Source organism: Odocoileus virginianus, chromosome 20 (genome assembly GCF_023699985.2).
Source record: "Odocoileus virginianus isolate 20LAN1187 ecotype Illinois chromosome 20, Ovbor_1.2, whole genome shotgun sequence".
NCBI classification, from domain to species: Eukaryota; Metazoa; Chordata; class Mammalia; order Artiodactyla; family Cervidae; genus Odocoileus; species Odocoileus virginianus.
In genome coordinates, this window is record NC_069693.1 from 26,690,197 (window position 1) to 26,709,112 (window position 18,916).

Consider the following 18,916-nt stretch of genomic DNA (forward strand, 5'->3'; position numbering starts at 1 on the left):
GCATGCTGCTGGTTTCTCTGCCAGTAAGCATCTGTCTTTCTTCCCCTTTATTCCTGGCAAACTATGATTCCACTGCCAGAGAGAGATCCTGTTGTTGTTTAGTTGCTATGTCGTGTCTGACTCTTTAGCGAACCCATGGACTATAACCCACTGGGTTCTTTTGTCTATGGAATTTTCCAGGGAAGAATAATGGAATAAGTTGCCATTCCTTCTCCAGGGGATCTTCCTGACCCAAGGATGGAACTCGAGTCTCCTGCATTGGCAGGTGAATTCTTTATCACTGAGCCACCTGAGAAGCCTGCCAGACAGAGGTAGTTGCTTCCTTTTGCTTGTGCTCCATAGTACTCCATTAACAACTTAAATACAGCTGTTTGCACTTTTGTCTCCTGTATTAGGCTTTAAGCAACTTGAGGATAGGGGTCACATTCTAGTTCAGAGCCATCCAAAAGAAATACGAGTTACCAATGTAAACCACATGATTGATCTAAAAATTTCCAATTTCCACATTAAAAAGTAAAGAAGAAACAAGTGAAATTAATTTCAATAATATACTTTATTTAGCCTGATATAGGAGAAGGAAATGGCAACCCACTCTAGTATTCTTGCCTGGAGAATCCCAGGGACAGAGGAGCCTGGTGGGCTGCCATCTATGGGGTCGCACAGAGTCAGACACAACTGATGCGACTTAGCAGCAGCAGCAGCCTGATATATCCAAAATAATATAATTTCAACATACCAACAATATAATAGAATTATAAGTGAAATATTCTACATTCTTTGGAGGGAGTAGTAAGTCTTTGAAATCCAATGTGTATTTTACATGTGCAACTCATCTCAGTTCAGACCAGCCACATTTCCAGTGCTCAGCCACCTGTGGCTTACGGTTCTATACTTTGTCAGCACCTACCAAAGTGCACTTAAAAAATGAATCAATGAGTTAATGAGGAAATGAAAGTAAATTCTGTGCCTCCTCCTTCTTTCTCCCTAGTAGAGGGATAAAATAATCTTTAAAGATAGCTAGCAGAAATTGCTGTTGCAGCACTATCTCATTTCTAGGGTAATTCTCATCCCTCATGAAATTGCTTTGGGCCTAGTGAAGTGGAAAAATCTTTGCTGTTGTTCAGTCATTAAGTCGTGTCCAACTCTTTGGAACGCTATGGACTGCAGCACGCCAGGCTTCCCTGTCCTTCACCATCTCCTGGAGTTTGCTCAAACTTATGTCCATTGAGTTGGTGATGCCATCCAACGATCTTATCCTTTGTCATCACCTTCTCCCCCTGCCTTCAATCTTTCCCAGCATCAGGGTCTTTTCTAGTGAGACGGCTCTTCACATCAGGTGGTCAAAGTATTGGAGATTCAGCTTCGGCATCATTCCTTCCAATGTGTATTCAGGGTTGATTTCCTTTAGGATTAACTGGTTTGATCTCCTTGCAGTCCAAGGGATTTTCAAGAGTCTTCTCCAGCACTACAGTTTGAAAGCATCAGTTCTTTGGCACTCAGCCTTCTTAGTGGTCCAATTCTCACATCTGTGCATGACTACTGAAAAAATCATAGCTTTGACTACATGGACTGGATTCTGACGTATGTGGCCACTTCTCCCAAGTGGCCCATACTAAGAAAAGATAAGGAAGTTGGAGGGAGATTTATTTAAGAACTTTCTAATTCACTTCTCTAAATTGGAACCTAGAAAAGTCATGATTTTGAACCCCCTCTAAGAAATCTCAGAAGAATATCAGATGAAACTGTAACTAAATTACTTGACTCTTGGTTTGTTTTGGCTTGCCTTCCAAATCAAACTGATTAGCTTTTCTTCAAGCAGTGTTCAAAATAATCCTTTTGTTACAAGTCTTCCTACCACCCATTCCCTTACATGACACATGTTTATTCCATCTGTAGCAGTATCTGGACAAGAAATAACTGAGCTCAGAATTGTATGTCTCTCCTTAACAAGCGGGATGTATAATTTTCTTGAAAAGGGATAGCTATGAAATTCATCCACCATTTGTTATTTTTGCTTCATATCAGGTTTCTGAGAGCTTAGTATTGTAACTGATTCCTAACCCTATATATCTGTGAGAAATACAGAGGAACCTCTTTATTTGGTTAACTTCAAATTTAGTGTGAAATCATATTCCTTCACATTAATCAGGGCATGTGTTCATGCACAAAAATATTAAGTCACTAGATACTGTGTACTGGGATAGGAGCCTCAAGGATGAAAACCATCTAGTTTTCTGTTCCTCTATCTATTTTTCAAGTAAATTTGAATTCTGATCGAACCTGAAGGGAGAAACTGGAAAGAACCTCCACTTACCCCTCCAAGGACTGTGTATGTTGTGGTTTCTGGGATCAGTGCCAACACAGATACAACTATCATGAATACTGCTGTTACCACTGAGTTGATAATATCCTGAAAACACAGAATAGAAAGATCAGCATTGCATGAAGATCACCAAGAGAATGAATCTGCTCCCTAAAGATTTTGAAAATTCCATTTTTTTTAAAAACAAATTTATTTAGTTTAAATAAATAACTTAGTTTTAGGAAGTCAAACTGCTATTGTAAAATGACATGTATATTGTATTTGGTCTACAATGATGTCTAATGGGTCTCTTAATGTATGACACACCAATCATTAATTCCTTATTAGGGCTTATTTGTTTTTTGTTGAAAGGTAGTTGGAGAGAGAACTCATCTGGTTAGGACTGGGTATGTCTTATGTGGAAGGTTTAAAGTAGAAGTCAGAATGCTCAGTTTTAATAAGTGTGGAGTGGTCTACACCATAAAACAACTTTATAATGTTACTCCAAATGCAATTAATAAAACTTTGAGTGGGATAAACTTAATTTTTTTTGGGAAAAAAAAAGCTCCCACACATCTGTATGCAACAGCTGGCCACTTATGCAATAATTTCTGATGATGTAGCTCATTCATGTAATAATTTCTTGAAATGAAGCATTTCTGAACTGTGGCTTTAAGAGGTGCAACTTACATTTGGAATGGATGTATACTGTGGAAAAGGTAAGTCATCTTTATTCTGGAATAGTTTATGTATATTAGCAGATAACTGTAGCAGGAAGGAATTATTAACATAGAAATCTTCCAAACCCTGGTAACTTAGAAAAGTAGTTATTACAAAGAAAACAGGAAGAGATTCAATGGGGACAGGGCAAGAGTAGATGATACACTTAGGCAGGAAAAAAGTCCTCGTCTGCAGGAGATATTGAGACTAGCTGTCCTAGGTTAGTCCTCCTTTCTGCTGGGTATTTTGCTGTTTCAAGGCAACAGACCACACCTCTGCTCCAGAAAGATAGCTGGCCTCCTGGTAGTAATCTGAATAAGTGTATATAAATGGCTTCAGATAAAGATGGTGTTCTAGGAAGGGTAGAGAATAACGGCTAGGGGCAGGGGGGAGGGAAGCATGCATCTGCCCCAGAATATCAGTGGTCCTTAATAGTGGTTTCAAGCCTTGTTTGTCTATTAAAAACCAAACATCAGTATGCCATGGAGTAGACTATAAATTTAATTACAAAAATGGAGGTTTCATAGAAATTTTGAGCCTGTTCTTACATATCACCACAAAAACCTGGGTTGCCTCACTGTGTGTGTTTTCTGTCGCTGGAGCATTTGAGGGGACCAGTCAGAGGACACCTGCTTTATGAACTGTGTTAGGTTCTACACCTCTGGGACAATGACATGCATCACAGATCTGTTGTGCAGGTGACCAAGCCCTTTCCTGATCAGTGAAGACAGGATATTGATAGGAGTATTGATATTGATAGAAGTATTGACAGGTTAATTGGAGTCTTCTGCCACCTTGGTGTCCTTCACTTATGTTACAGGCATTGTCCCCAGTTGTGCTCCGACCTCGCTCCTGTCTGCCACTCCGCAGGGACCTCACTCTGTTCATTACCCTCTTTGGTTCCTGGCCAGGTTTCTTCAACTCAGTGCTGTCCCTCTGCCCACAGCCGTCTCCTTACCTGCTCAGTCTAATTATTCCCACCACTTTACTGTCACTAGTCCACACCGGGGCCTCTATTAATACAGTGAATATATATGTATAAATTTTTTCTGGGCTTTCTCTCCTTACTTTTAACATTAGTCACCTCTCCTTTCTTCTCGAAATGCTCTCCTCTCTTGACTTCTGGGACACGGGTCTCCCTTGGGTCCTTCTCCTGTCCACTCACTCCTCCTTTTCATGCCAGATGTTGATATTTCCCAGTCTTACCTTCATCTAGCTTTACTCTCCCTCAGAGCCATTTTCCCATCATGAGGTGATAATTCCCCCAAAGTTGTAGCTCTAACTTCTCTCCTAAGCCTCAGACCTGAATATTTCCATCTGAATGTCCCATAAGGCACTAAAACCTTCAATTTCTCAAGTCGGACTCATTATCCACCTCTCCCCTCGAATAAACCTATTCTTCCTCCTAAACTTCCTGTCTTGTTACCCTCTTAAGACGGTTCTTTAAATGGCAGCTCCCCTTGATTTTTCTGTTACCCGATCCTATCAGTTTTCATCAACACTCTTTCTCTCCAGGTACAGTTTTAACCTTGATTTAGGCCTTTCTCGTTTTCATATCTGGATTATGATAACAGACTTTTAAGGGGTCTATGAGACCCACCTCTGGTTTGTCCCTCTTCAAGCCATTATTGACATTGCCACCAGCGATCTCCTCAAATATAAGCTAATTGTGTCACTCTACTTAAAAACCTCCCATAGCTTCCAGTGGCTTTTGGGTTAAAACCCAGGGCACTCAAATTCTTGCATGCTCTGACCTCCTGCCACTCAAACCTCTACTCTTGCCCCCTCTCTGCTTCGTGGCCACTCAGAACTCCTGCAGGTCCTTGAGGGTCCAGCTTTTTCTCCACCTAGAACCCCTCACACACACACTGTTCCCTGTACTGGGAGAACCCTCAGCCCTGTTATCAGTCAGCTGACTACTTTTCATCCTCCAGCCCTCAACTCAGGCATAGTTTTCCTCAGGCAAGCCTATTATGATTTGGTTTCCTTCTCCTCCTAGGAACCTCCACACCATCCAGGGAGCACCTATTAATATTATACTGAATTGTTCATCAATCTTGCTTCCTGGCTATATGGAAAGTCTGTCAGTTACAAGATTTGTGCTTTGTTTTCTCAAAGGGCCTAGTATAGAACCTGGGATTAGCAGATACTTAATATTTGCGGAATAAATGATTTCATGGGCTCAAGAGCAGAGAGGAGTCTGGGTTTCATGACAGTGTGATAACTGAGTTGACCAGATAGCATCATTTCTTAGAGTACAGTATCAGCCCAGGGTGAGTCTCAGAGATTTGGAGACTACTTTTCAGTATGCTGCACATGGGCCACGCTCCCCTGTGTATTCTGTGAAATTTATTTTCCAAGTTTATTACTGGAACATGGAAGAAGCTCCAGAGAATTATTACAGTTTGGGGGAAAAAATAAATGCTAAAATGTGTTAAGTTTTATTAACCTTGGAAAAGCAGAGTGTGAAGAGCACTATATAACTTTTAGGGTGTAAGATGAACAGGATGTGAACTATGTTCATCATCTCTTTGGGATAACTTAGCTGAGTCCTTTCTGCCGCTAAACGATGTGACAGGACCACCTAAGGAAGGTTTTGTCATCTCCTGTCCAGCCTTGCTGTAGTCAGCTCCAGCTCCACAGTGGAGCACAAGGAGGAGTTTGGAGAGATGCCACAGAGATCCTATCCTTCCCCCAGCTCTCCACTTTGGGGACTTTCTCAGCTTGTGATTAGCCTGAAATGCTCATCATTGGCCTTCAAAAGTGGTTCCAGAAGGTGCCACCTTAAGGCATGTTTATGGTTTGAGAATAGCTCTAAAGTCCTCTCTCCTTAATACAGGTTGGAGTGAAGTGTTAGTTGCTCATGTCCAACTCCCTGTGATCCCATGGACGGAAGCCCGCCAGGCTCCTCTGTCCATTGGATTTTCCAGGCAAGAATACTGGAGTGGGTTGCCATTTCCTACTCCAGGGGATCTTCCCGACCCAGGGATCTTGGGTCACCTGCATTGCAGGAGGATTCTTTGCCTGCTGAGCCACCAGGCAAGTCCCCTAATACAGGGTTAGTCAGCTTGGATATGAGTGCTCTGGAACCCATAAGGATGAGACCAGTGCAACTACCAGTCCAGCCAAAGGGTGGAAAGGCAGCAGGGGTCTCAGAAAGGAGACCTAAGGAAACAGGATTCTGGGGCTAAGACTTGAAAGAGGAGCAGTGAAGTTGCTCTGGTTTTCCTAGAACCAGCTTATGGTCTAGGCTGACAGGCCAAGAATCTTAGCTAATATCTTCAGCTTGCCTATTTCAAGAGTTTCTGGACCATTTGGGTGCTCCACTGGGCAGCTATTCCTAAAGCTGTGAGTATGACAGGTAAAGTCCGTATGCTACTGAATAAGGTTCTACAAGATGAGTTAAAAATTATTTAGCATCAATGGTGACAGACATTTTAAAGTAAGATAACATTGTGCTTTATTCAGCCTCTAAATTATTTTGATTTTCCATTTAGTGATCAGGGATATGTAAGATGTAGATACTTGTGTATCTGGCTCCATCTCTGTTCCCTAATTTTGAGGTCATATCAACATGAACTTTAAAGGGAGGTAAGGATTAAGAATGTTCTATGATTTTATTTGGCCATGATCTTAAATTTAAATTTATTTTGATGATCTACCCCTAAGTCAATTTCCCTAACAGAAACATCAGCCATATCTACCGATAGATGGAGCTCCGAGGAGAATCCATGCTCAACGGTTGCTCCGGTTCCCTGAGGATCTCCCCAGAGCACAATAGCAGTGGATAGAGTTCCTCCTTCCTAAGCCTGTTAGAGATTCCTTAAAGGTTTACGAAAACTAAACAACAGAGTTTATTAAAATGTATCTTTATGGCAGGGAAAAGTAGTCAACAATGAAACTGAACACTTACAAGTAAAGGCCAAAATAAACAGCTAATTAATTGATCAAGTCTGAATATATATAAAACTATGAAAAAGAAAGTAGCAGTGGCTTCAAATCCAGTGACAACAATGTACGGCTCTGGCGCTTGTGCTAGGATGAAAAGGGTCATAGATGTCACAACTAGTGCCTAGAGGAAAAAAAAAGATCTCTTCAGTGATTATTGAACAAGTTTAAGCTGTAAAAATGATCAATTCTAAAATGACAAAATAAATGGTTTTCTTCTTTATATACACACACACACACATCTAAAAGAGGCAGACTAAAATGTACAGATGTCGACTTCACTTTTCATTTTAGAGAACTAGGTATCCCTTTCTGTTTTGTTTAATTAATTTCTCCACTTGTATACCTAATACCATCACTTCCCACATCCATTCCCTTTATCTTTTCCCACTAAATAGCTCCCTTTCCCTCTCATACCTTCAATCTCTCCTCCACTAGCTCCTTTCCTCATCATCTTATCAACATATCTAAGTTATCTTCTCTCTCTCTTTTAAAATAATATTTATTTATTTATTTGGCTGTGCTAAGTCTTACTTGCTGCATGTGGGACCTAGTTCCCTGACCAGGGATCGAACCTGGGTCACCTGCATTAGGAGCATGGAGCCTTAGCCACTGGACTACCAGGGAAGTCTCTAAGTTACCTTCTCTTAAAACGTACACGCCCCTTCCTTTCATCTGCTCCCCATAGAAATTCCCATTTTCTACTTCTCCCTATAATGCTTCTCAAAAAAAGCCTGTGTGCTGGCTGTTATAATTCCTTATTTTCCTCATCACTCCTTAACGTGTAACAAAAATCTGGAATCTACTGTCAAAGTTAAACTTAGAATGTTGCCATGAAAAACATTGGGGGTGCTTCTGTGGTGGCTAAGTGGTGAAGAATCCATCTGCCAATGCAGAAGACACAGGCTCGATCCCTTGTCTGAGAGGGTCCACATGCTATGGAGCAGCTAAGCCTGAGCACCACAGTTATTGAGCCTGTGCTCTAGAGCCCAGGAGCCACAGCTGCTGAGCCCACGTGCTACAGCTTCTGAAGCCCACAAGCTCTAGAGCCTGTTCTCCGCAACGAGAGAAGCTGCCACAAGGAGAAGCTTGTGCACCGCAACTGGATAGCAGCCCCTGCTTGCTGAAACTAGAGGAAAGCCCATGTGGCGATGAAGACCCAGCACAGTCAAAAATAAATAAAAATTAATTTTTTAAAAAGAAAAATACTGGGAAGGAAAGTTTAAAACAAAGTGTCAGAGAAAAACAATTCTCTGAAGAACCCTGTGGAGAAGAAAAGGAAAAAGAAAAAAAACAAAAAACCCAATTCTGGTACATCACTTTTTAACACATTTTCTCTTATGTAAACATAATGCAATCAGAATGAACAAAAATTTAAGTGAAAAAAAAAACCCAAGATAATTAATCTAATCTAATTTCCTCATTTCCAAATGAAGATATAGAAAAGAGAACTGATAAGTGACTTAAAGGAAAAAATAAGCTGGTAGGTCCCTGAGAGTCTGTTGATGCTGTGATGTTCTTACAGGAGATACAGCTTTATCCAAAGTCTCTGTGGACTTGGAAAATGGTTTTGGCAGGAGTCTTTGCTGATTAGATTTTTATGATCAGTCTGTCAGCATCCACATTCTCTTTTTAACCTTGGATCTATATAGGCTACTTATTCATAAGTCTATCAGTTACTTTATTAGTGTAAAAGTAGCTTACTTTGAAACTTCTAAATTGGTCAGTTTCTTTTACAGTAAATATAACCAGTTTACTAAATAACTTGTTCTTTATAATTAATATAATTATTATCAGCAACATATCTCAAATCACTTCATTTACTCTACTGAACCAAATAAGGTCTTGAGTTCATGGGTTATGAAATCAAGGGTCACTTTTTCAGTCCCCATCATCTGTAACCTTGGAATTGGGTACATTTCCCATGATTTCAGTCACCCTGGGTTCTCGCCCAATCCATACTTAACAGCTCTTATAATTTTCCTGTCTCCTGGCCTTCATTTTCAGTTAATTTTTCAATATTTCATTAATATTGAACATTTCTTCAAACATTTCTTCATCTCTCTATGTAGACTGCTTTTGCCAAGATCATCAATGATTTCAGAATTACTAAATTTAACAAACATCTTTCAATCCTTATGCTACTGGACCCCCATGACTTACTTGCTTTTGCCTTTTTCCTACTTTTCTGCTTCTTGACTCCCATGTCACCTCTTTGAGTTCTTATTCCTCTGAAACCATTCTCCCTTGGTGGGCTTTCCTTTTACGCATCACTTTAAAATACTGACATTTGTTTAGATTCTATCCACAACCCGCTCAACAAATCTGAGTCTCTATCCCAGGTGTATCTTTAACATCTCACACATAAACAGTCATTTAGAACATCTGAGTAACCTACAGGAATCTTCAATTCACCGTGGGCAAAACTGATGTCACCTTGTCCCTTGCTCCTGTATTCACTATCTTAATTGGTGATTCGACCATCTCTCTTTTCACCTGCCCTGGAAACCTACGATCACTGCTCCAACTTACTGCCCACAACAGACCAATCATCAGGTCCTGCTGACTTAATGCCTAAACATTTTGGGAATCCACTTAGTCACTCCAGTTACTGCTCTTCAGTATCTTTTCCTTGAACTAATATGACAAAGATACTATAGTGAAATTTCTAAAATGAAGATCTGTGCAACTCTCCACCTGTTTAAAACCCTTCAGTGGCTCCCCATGGTTTTCGGAATAGAGCCTCCCTTCACCATGGTGTTCAAATCTTCCATGACTCAGCTCCTGTCTACTTTAGCAAAGAGCTGTTGACAATTTACAGGATGATTCCAGCGTTCAATTCTCAGTCCTCATCTTATTGAACTGTTATCACTATTTGTCACTGTTGATCATTCTCTTGAGAATTTTTTCATCTGGCTTCTAGGACACCGTACTCTTGGTTCCTCTCACTTTCCTAATTGCTCTCTCTCATTCTTCCAAAGAAGAATGGTGGCTCAATAAAAGCCACAATAAAGAATCTGCCATCAATGCAGGAGACCTAGGTTCGATCTCTGGGTTAGGAAAATCCCCTGGAGAAGGGAACGGCTTCCCACTCCAGTATTCTGGTCTCGAGAATTCTATGGACAGAGGAGCCCGGCAGGCTACAGTCCATGGGGTCACAAAGAATCGGACATGATTCAGCGACTTCACTTTCATTCTCCTCTGTTGGCTCTTCCTCCTCCCCCCAACCTCTTAATGTTGAAGTGTTCCAGGGCTCAATCCATGGTCCTCTTCTCCACTCTTTGTACAATCATCTCTTGATGACCTCATCAGTCTTATGACTTTAAATACCTCTATTTCTGCAGTGGCTTCCTGGTGGCTCAATGGTAAAGAATATGCCTGCAGTGCAGGAGTTGCAAGAGACTTGGGTTTGATCCCTGAGTCAGGAAGATCCCATGGAGGAAAATATGGCTATCCACTGTAATATTTGTGCCTGGAGAATCCCATGGACAGAGGAGCCTGGCGGGCTACAGTCCATAGGGTCCCACAGAATTGGACATGACTGAAGGAACTTAGCACACATTTTTGCAGTGCCAGTCTCTCCTACAATCCAGTCTTGTATGTTCCAAATGCCTATTCAGTATTGCCACTTGAATGTCTAATAGACATCTCTAACAATGAAATCCAAAATTGAACTTCTGTTTCTCTGGCTACATCTGCTTTACCCACAGGCTTTCAGTGGATGGCAGTTCCATTCTTCCAGTTGCTTAGGCCAAAAACTTCGGTGGGATCTCAGACTCCTCTGTCTTTTTTCACACCACACCTGGTTCATCAGCAAATCTTGTTGGGGCTACTTTCAATATATATTCCAAATGTGACCATTTCTTATAACCTACTCTGCTAGAGGCCTGGTCTGAGCCACAGTCATCTCTTGCCCAGATTACTGCAGTAGCTCTAACTGATCATCTTTTTTTCTACCCTTGCCTCTGCAGGAATCCTCCTGTCCCCCAACCACCCAGCCCCGTCTATTGTCGCCATAGCTGCTGGTGCACTTTTAAAAGCACTTTTAAAAGTGTTAGTCAGAGCATATAAAACTTTATTCAAAACCTTCATCTCCCACTGTGTCATGTTCCCATGTCACTCCACCCCAGCTGTACTGGTTTTCTTGCTTTTCCTTGAACACTTCAGGTACATTCCTGCCATAGGGCCATTGTACTGGGTTTTCCTTTGCCTAAAGCACTTCTTCCTTCACATTGGGTTGGTCAAAAAGTTTGTTTGGGGTTTTATATAACATCTTATGGAAACAATGGAGCAATCTTTTTGGCTAACCCAATGTATTCATGGTTAACTCTCTCATCTCCCTTAACGCTTTGCTCAGAAGTCATCTCAACAGGGCCTAATCTGACCATTCTAGTCTTACAACCTGCATCCGTCCTCTCCAACCCTTCCTTCTCTTATGCTCTCTTACCTGGCTTTAGTTTTCTCTTGTTCCATAGCACCTACCCCCTTCTAGAATACTACACCATTTATTTATTTTTTCTGTTTGTTGTTTTGTTTCCCTCCCTCCCACCCGAATACATAAACTCCATGAGTGCAAGGATCTTTGCTTTGTTCCCTGATACTTCCCAAGAGCCAGAAACAGTGCCTGGAACATGGCAGGCTTTCAATAAATATTTGTTGAATGGAAAAAATAAAGCAGCACTCAACTTTTTATGGATTCTTATAAATCATGCTTTTTTTTTTTTTTTGCCTCCAAGCCTTTACTCAGGTGACTGTCCCTTAAACCCTACCTGTGTCCCCCTAAGAAGGTTCCTGATACCTCCTTGTTTAAATGCTTCACTCTGTACCCTAACTTCATCTTATCAAACACCAAAACTATCTGCTTGTGTGTCTGACTCTGTCTAACCTGAAGGACCCCATGAGTCAGGGACTTTTGTCTTGGGTGTCTTTGTTGTTTCAAGTCCTAACTCAGGGCTGGGAAAACAGTAAATATTCAAAATGTTTGTGGAGGAAATTCATATGTCAAAAACCAAAACTTTCTCACAAAATCCTGTTTCTCCTCCAGTGTTCCAGAGCTTTCAGAACCCCAGACCTTCCAGTCACTTCTTTCCTGATTATTTACTCCCAACCCAAGGGAATAATTTCTCTGTTCTTTGAAGTGAAAGTGTGTTAGTTGCTCAGTATGTCCAACTCTTTTCGACCCCATAGATTGTAGCCAGGTTCCTCTGTCCGTGGAACTCTCTAGGCAAGAATACTGGAGTAGGTTGCCATCTCCTTTACCAGGGGATCTTCCTGACCTGGGGATCAAACCCAGGTCTCCTACACTGCAGGTGGATTCTTTACAAGGGATTCTGAGCCACCAGGGAAGCCCTTTAAACTCAAGTAGTTTTCTAAACTTCCCTCAGGCCTTCTGACTTGCAGTATGTTATGTTTTTCAGAATCACAGACTTTGGTGTGGAAGGGCCTTGCATAGTTTGTTCTGCCCGCTCACCTGGAGTCTGAGCTGCCATTACAACGTGCTCACCAGGAACTTGCCTGCACCTACCTGGTACCTCTTCTCTCTGGGAATGTACTGCCTTCCCAACTGGCAACTTATTTTGGCACTTTCCCAGTAGAAAACTCTTTCTTATATTAAGCAGGGCTGTTTCCTTGTAAGTTTTAACTTTCTATCCCCTCTGCTTATAGGTCACCTCTTTAAAATTTAAGAATTATTTTTTTTTCCTTTCCCTGTTCTTTAGTTTCTTCAACATAGTCTCCTATGATAATTTCCACTTCTCTAACTAGCCAGGTCATCATCCTCCAAATGACAGTCCATTCTCTCCCAAATCTCTATCCAGAACTGGCTGCAATCTCTTGGCAGGTCTGACACCCCAGGAATGTGCAGTTACACTGTCCTTGCTCTGGGCTCTATCAGCCTTGAGCTCACTCAGATCAAAACTTGTGAGTTATACTGTAAAAAAACACAAGCACATGAAGATTAAACAATACATTTCTAAGTAACCAACAGGTTACTGAAGAAATCAAAAGGGAAATAAAAAAATTTCTAGAAACAAATAACAATGAAAATATGACAACTCAAAGCCTAGGGGATGCAGTAAAAGCAGTTCTAAGAGGTAAGTTTATAGCAATACAATCCTACCCCAAGAAACAAGGAAAACATTGAATAGACAACCTAACTTTACACCTAAAACAACTGGAAAAAGAAGAACAAAAAAACCCCAAAATTATCAGAAGGAAAGAAACCATAAAGATCAGAGCAGAAATAAATGAAAAAATGAAAGAAACAATAGTAAAGATGAATAAAGCTAGCTGGTTCTTTGAGAACATAAACAAAATTGACAAACCTTTGGCCAGACCCATCAAGAAAATAAGAGAGAAGAATCAAATTAACAGAATTAGAAATGAAAAAGGAGAGATTACAATAGGCAATGCAGAAATACAAAGGATTATAAGAGACTATTATGAACAATTATAGGGCAATAAAATGGATAACCTGGAAGAAATGGACAGATTCTTAGAAAAGTTCAATCTTCCAAGACTGAACCAGGAAGAAATAGAAATTATGAACAACCCAATTACAAGCAATGAAATTGAAGCTGTGATCAAAAATCTCCCAAAAAACAAAAGCCTAGTCCAGATGGCTTCACAGGAGAATGCTATCAAACATTTACAGAAGAGCTAATGCCTATCTTTTTCATTGGAAGGACTGATGCCGAAGCTGAAACTCCAATACTTTGGCCACCTCATGCGAAGAGCTGACTCATTGAAGACCCTGATGCTGGGAAGGATTGGGGGCAGGAGGAGAAGGGGACGACAGAAAATGAGATGGCTGGATGGCATCACCGACTCAATGGACATGAGTTTGAGTGAACTCCAGGAGTTGGTAATGGACAGGGAGGCCTGGCGTGCTGCAATTCATGGGGTTGCAAAGAGTCAGACACGACTGAGAGAGTGAACTGCACTGAATGCCTATCCTTCTAAAACTCTTTTAAAATACTGCAGAGGAAGGAATACTTCCAAACTCATTCTACGAGGCCACCATCACTCTGATACCAAAGCCAGACAAAGACAACACAAAAAAAGAAAACTACAGGCCAGTATCACTGATGAACATAGATGCAAAAATCCTCAACAAAATTTTAGCAAAAAGAATTCAGCAGCACATCAGAAAGCTCATACATCATGATCAAGTTGGGTTTATTCCAGGGATGCAAGGATTCCTCAATATATGCAAATCAATCAATGTGATACACCATATTAACAAATTGAAAGATAAAAACCATATGATAATCTCAATAGATTCAGAAAAAGCCTTTGATAAATTTCAGCACCTATTTATGATTAAAACTCTTCAAAAAATGGGCATAGAAGGAACCTGCCTCAACATAGTAAAGGCCATATATGATAAACCTACCGCAAACATTATACTCAATGGTGAAAAACTGAAAGCATTCCCCCTAAGATCAGGAACAAGACAAGGGTGTCCACTTTCACCACTATTATTCAACATAGTTCTGGAAGTCCTAGCTACAGCAATCAGAGAAGAAAAAGAAATAAAAGGAATCCAGATCAGAAAAGAAGAAGTAAAGCTCTCACTGTTTGCAGATGAATGATACTGTACATAGAAAACCCTAAAGATAGTATCAGAAAATTACTAGAGCAAATCAGTGAATTTAGCAAAGTTGCAGGATACAAAATAATACACAGAAATCACTTACATTTCTATATACTAACAATGAAAAATCTGAAAAAGAAATTAAGGAATCCCATTCACCATTGCAATGAAAAGAATAAAATATCTAGGAATAAACTTACCTAAGGAGATAAAAGAACTCTACACAGAAAATTATAAGATACTGATGAAAGAAATCAAAGATGACACAAACAGATGGAGAGATATTCCATGTTCCTGGGTAGGAGGAATCAATATTGTGAAAATGACTATACTACCAAACACAATCTACAGATTCAATGAGATCCCTATCAAATTACCAATGGCATTTTTCACAGATCTAGAACAAAAAATTTCACAATTCATATGGAAACACAAAAGACCCCAAATAGGCAGAGCAGTCTTGAGAAAGAAGAATGGAGCTGGAGGAATCAACCCTCCTGACCTCAGATTATACTACAAAGCTACGGTCATCAAGACAGTGTGGTGTTGGTACAAAAACAGAAACATAGACCAATGGAAGAAGATAGAAAGCCTAGAAATAAACCCATGCCCCTATGAGTACCTTATTTTTGACAAAAGAGGCAAGAATATACAATGGGGCAAAGACAGCCTCTTCAATAAATGTTGCTGGGAAAACTGGACAGCTCCATGTAAAAGAATGAAATTAGAACACTTCCTAACACCATACACAAAGATAAACTCAAAATGGATTAAAGACTTAAATGTAAGCCCAGAAACTATAAAACTCTTAGAGGAAAACATAGGCAGAACACTTGATGACATAAATCAAAGCAAGATCCTCCATGACCCACCTTCTAGATTAATGGAAATAAAAACAAAAGCAAATAAGTGGGACCTGATTAAACTTAAAAGCTTTTATACAGCAAAGAAAACTATCAGAAAGGTGAAAAGACAATCCTCAGAATGGGAGAAAATAATAGCAAATAAAACAACTGACAAAGGATTAACTTCCAAAATATACAAGCAGCTCATACAACTCAATACCAGAAAAACAATCCAATCAAAAAGTAGGGAAAAGACCTAAACAGACATTTCTCCAAAGAAGACATACAGATGGCTAACAAACACATGAAAATATGCTCAACATTGCACATTATTAGAGAAATGCACATCAAAACTACAATGAGATATCACTTCACACCAGTCAGAATTGCCATCATCAAAAAGTCTACAAACAATAAATGCTGGAGAGGGTGTGGAGAAAAGGGAACGCTCTTGCATTGTTGGTGGGAATTTAAATGGATACAGCCACTATGGAAGATGGTATGGAGATTCCTTAAAAAACTAGGGATAAAACCACCATATAACCCAGCAATCCCACTCCTAGGTATATATCCTGAGGAAACCAAAATTGAAAGACACATGTATCCCATTGTTCATTGCAGCACTATTTACAATAGCTAGAACATGGAAGCAACCTAGATGTCCATCGACAATGAATGGATAAAGAAGTTGTGGTACATATACACAATGGAATATTACTCAACCATAAAAAGGAATACATTTGAGTCAGTTCTAATGAGGTGGATGAACCTAGAGCCTATTATACAGAGTGAAGTAAGTCAGAAAGAGAAAGATAAATGTCGTATTTTAACACATATATACGGAATCTAGAAAAATGGTACTGAAGAATTTATTTACAGGGCAGCAATGGAGAAACAGACATAGAGAATAGATTTACCGACATGGGGAGAGGGGAGGAGAGGTGAGACGTATGGAAAGAGTAACATGGAAATTTACATAGCCAAGGGGAATTTGCTGTCTGGCTCAGGAAATGCAAACAGGGGCTCTGTATCCATCTTAGAGGCAAGAGATGGGGAGGGAGTTGAGAGGGAGGTTCAAAAGGGAGCAAGGATTTATGTATACCTATGACTGATTCATGTTAAGGTTTGACAGATTTCTGTAAAGCAATTATCCTTCAATTAAAAAAATTTAAAAACACAATGAGATATCACTACACACCTATGAGTGTACTAAAAACATTTAGTTGTACCCTTTAAATTAGTAAGCTTTATCATATATGAAGTATCTCAGTAAAGCTTGGGTAAAAAAAAAAACCCCAAAACTTGTGAGTTATATAGTAAGTAAACACAGCATCCTCCGAAACCCCTCAGTGCATTCTTTTGGTTTTGGTTTTAATCTCATTGGCGTCTGAGTGGTACAACTGCAGCAGCCTCACGTGGTAACCTGGATAACTGGTTTGGGGTCCAAGTGTAGGCCATTCATGCAGGTTTGCAGAACTTGTTTTGTGAGTAGGTCTGTAAAGTGCCAGTCGCTTAGTTGTGTCCGACTCTTTGAGACCCCATGGATTGTAGCTTGCCACACTCCTCTGTCCATGGGATTCTCCAGGCAAGCATACTGGAGTGGGTAGTCATGCCCTTCTCCAGGGGATCTTCCCGACCCAGGGATCGAACCCGGGTCTCCTGCATTGTAGGCAGATTCTTTACCGTCTGAGCTACCAGGAAAGATCCTCTGGAGAAGGTCATGGCAACCCACTCCAGTATGCTTGCCTGGAGAATCCCATGGGCCGAGGAGCCTGGCGGGCTACAGTCCATGGGGTCTCAACGAGTGGGACACGACTGAGCGACTAACTCTTGGCTACTACTGGGTACAGTAAGCCCCTGATGAAGACGACAGTTGCTCTCTCTCCTTCCACCCCCAGGGTGTAGGGCGAAATGCCTTCCCTTTAAGAAGGCCTTGATAGAAACAAAGTTGAAAGAGAGAAGGGGACAAAGGAGCATAAGCTTCATACTTGGCAGCTTTATCTCCTAGCAGGGGAGTGCGTGGGGACTCCGCCCCCCAGTCCTCCGGCCCCGCCCTCACCAATCGCATCAGCTTCACGTGGCCTTTCACGCTGAAGCAGAAGGGACGAGACTTCGGCTTCAGGGTCTGCATCGTCCCTGCAGACCCAGCAACAGCACTTTCCCGCCGGTCCCCCTATTCAGCGCACCTCTCTGCCAGGCCCTGTGCCAAGTCTGCAACGGCCACCCCGGCCACGTGCAGCGCTTCTAGGCTTCCCGCCCTGGCGCGTGCATGCGCAGGTGACTGCAGCCGCACTTGGGTGCACGCCAGGTCCCCCACTCCCTGCCACAGGCTCCCGCTCTGTGGAGTCTGCGTTTCCGCTAACCTACAAGGGAGCTACGAAGGCCAGCTTTTCCCCACCCCCTAGTTGTCTGTCCAGACGACCACATATTGATTGTACATTTGATAAAAGATAAACTGAGGCATATTAAAATTTTCAAGATTTTATTTGAACCAAAAAAAAAAAAAAAGATTCAAATAGGTCGGCAATCCAGTACAACAGAAAGGAGCTCTGAAGAGGTGTACAAAATGAAAGACTTTTAAAGGCAGAAGGGAGCGGGAACAAGGAAATTGGTTATTGCAAGATTGCTTTCCTAGGGGATGGCAGGGGGTCTTATCAGGTTACCTAACTCAGAGGTTCCCAGCCTCTGGGATCTAATGCCTGATGATCTGATCTGAGGTGGAGCAGATGTCATAATACTCCAAATAAAGTGCACAATATTATTACACAATAAGTGTAATGCACTTCAATTATCCTGAAACCGTCTCCTCCCCAGGGGAGGTCTTCCACAAAACCGGCCCCAGGTGCCAAAAAAGGATGGGGACCACAGATCTAACTAGTGCTGATCAGATGATGCCTGATTGACTGGAGAGCCAAAACTATAATTAAGTCTTGGTGGGTGAGTGGGGCTTAGCATAAGCGAGTCCTTTGGGTCCTGTTGTCTAGTTTTTTAATAGCTTCCAGAAGGATCTAGCATATTTAGAGTTCAGATCGTGGAAATGTCAAAGTTCAGAGAAAAAAGCGCTGACTGTGAAGCAAGATAGATGGGCCTGAATTTCAGCTCCACCGCTTAATGAATGCTTCTATATTACTTTTTAAAAGTTACCTGTTTCCAAGGATCAGCTTGGCTGGGAGAATGGGAGTGACAGCGCCCACCTGTAGGCTTGTTGAGAAGAATAAATGACAGCGTGTGAGTTGTCACTGGTTCCTGGATACAACAGATGCTCAATTAAGCAACCTCCAACAGTTAATTAGGGCTTCCCTTGTGGCTCAGCTGGTAAGAATACGCCCGCAATGCGGGAGACCTGGGTTCGATTCCTGGGTTGGGAAGATCCCCTAGAGAAGGGAAAAGCTACCCACTCAGTATTCTGGCCTGGAGAATTCCACGGACTGTGTAGTCCATGGGGTGGCAAAGAGTCGGACACGACTGAGCGACTTTCACTTTCAATAGTTAATTAAAAAACCAGTT

At 41.2% G+C, this 18,916-nt stretch overlaps 1 protein-coding gene across 4 annotated transcripts in view; it reads right to left on the reverse strand.

The window, feature by feature from the left end:
• Nucleotides 1–18,916, reverse strand: part of CKLF (chemokine like factor) — a 29,953-nt gene that overhangs the window by 10,775 nt on the left and 262 nt on the right. For 2 of the 4 annotated variants that reach the window (XM_070451198.1, XM_070451197.1), the window contains exons 2-4: nt 18,554–18,610; nt 6,936–7,094; nt 2,315–2,410 (exon numbers count right to left, since the gene is read on the reverse strand). In XM_070451198.1, coding sequence (XP_070307299.1) covers nt 2,315–2,410; nt 6,936–7,094; nt 18,554–18,610 — 312 coding nt within the window. Of the gene's footprint in view, nt 1–2,314; nt 2,411–6,935; nt 7,095–17,468; nt 17,634–18,553; nt 18,611–18,916 lie in introns of those variants that run through there. The other 2 variants (XM_020885049.2, XM_070451199.1) reach the window with 2 other exon arrangements.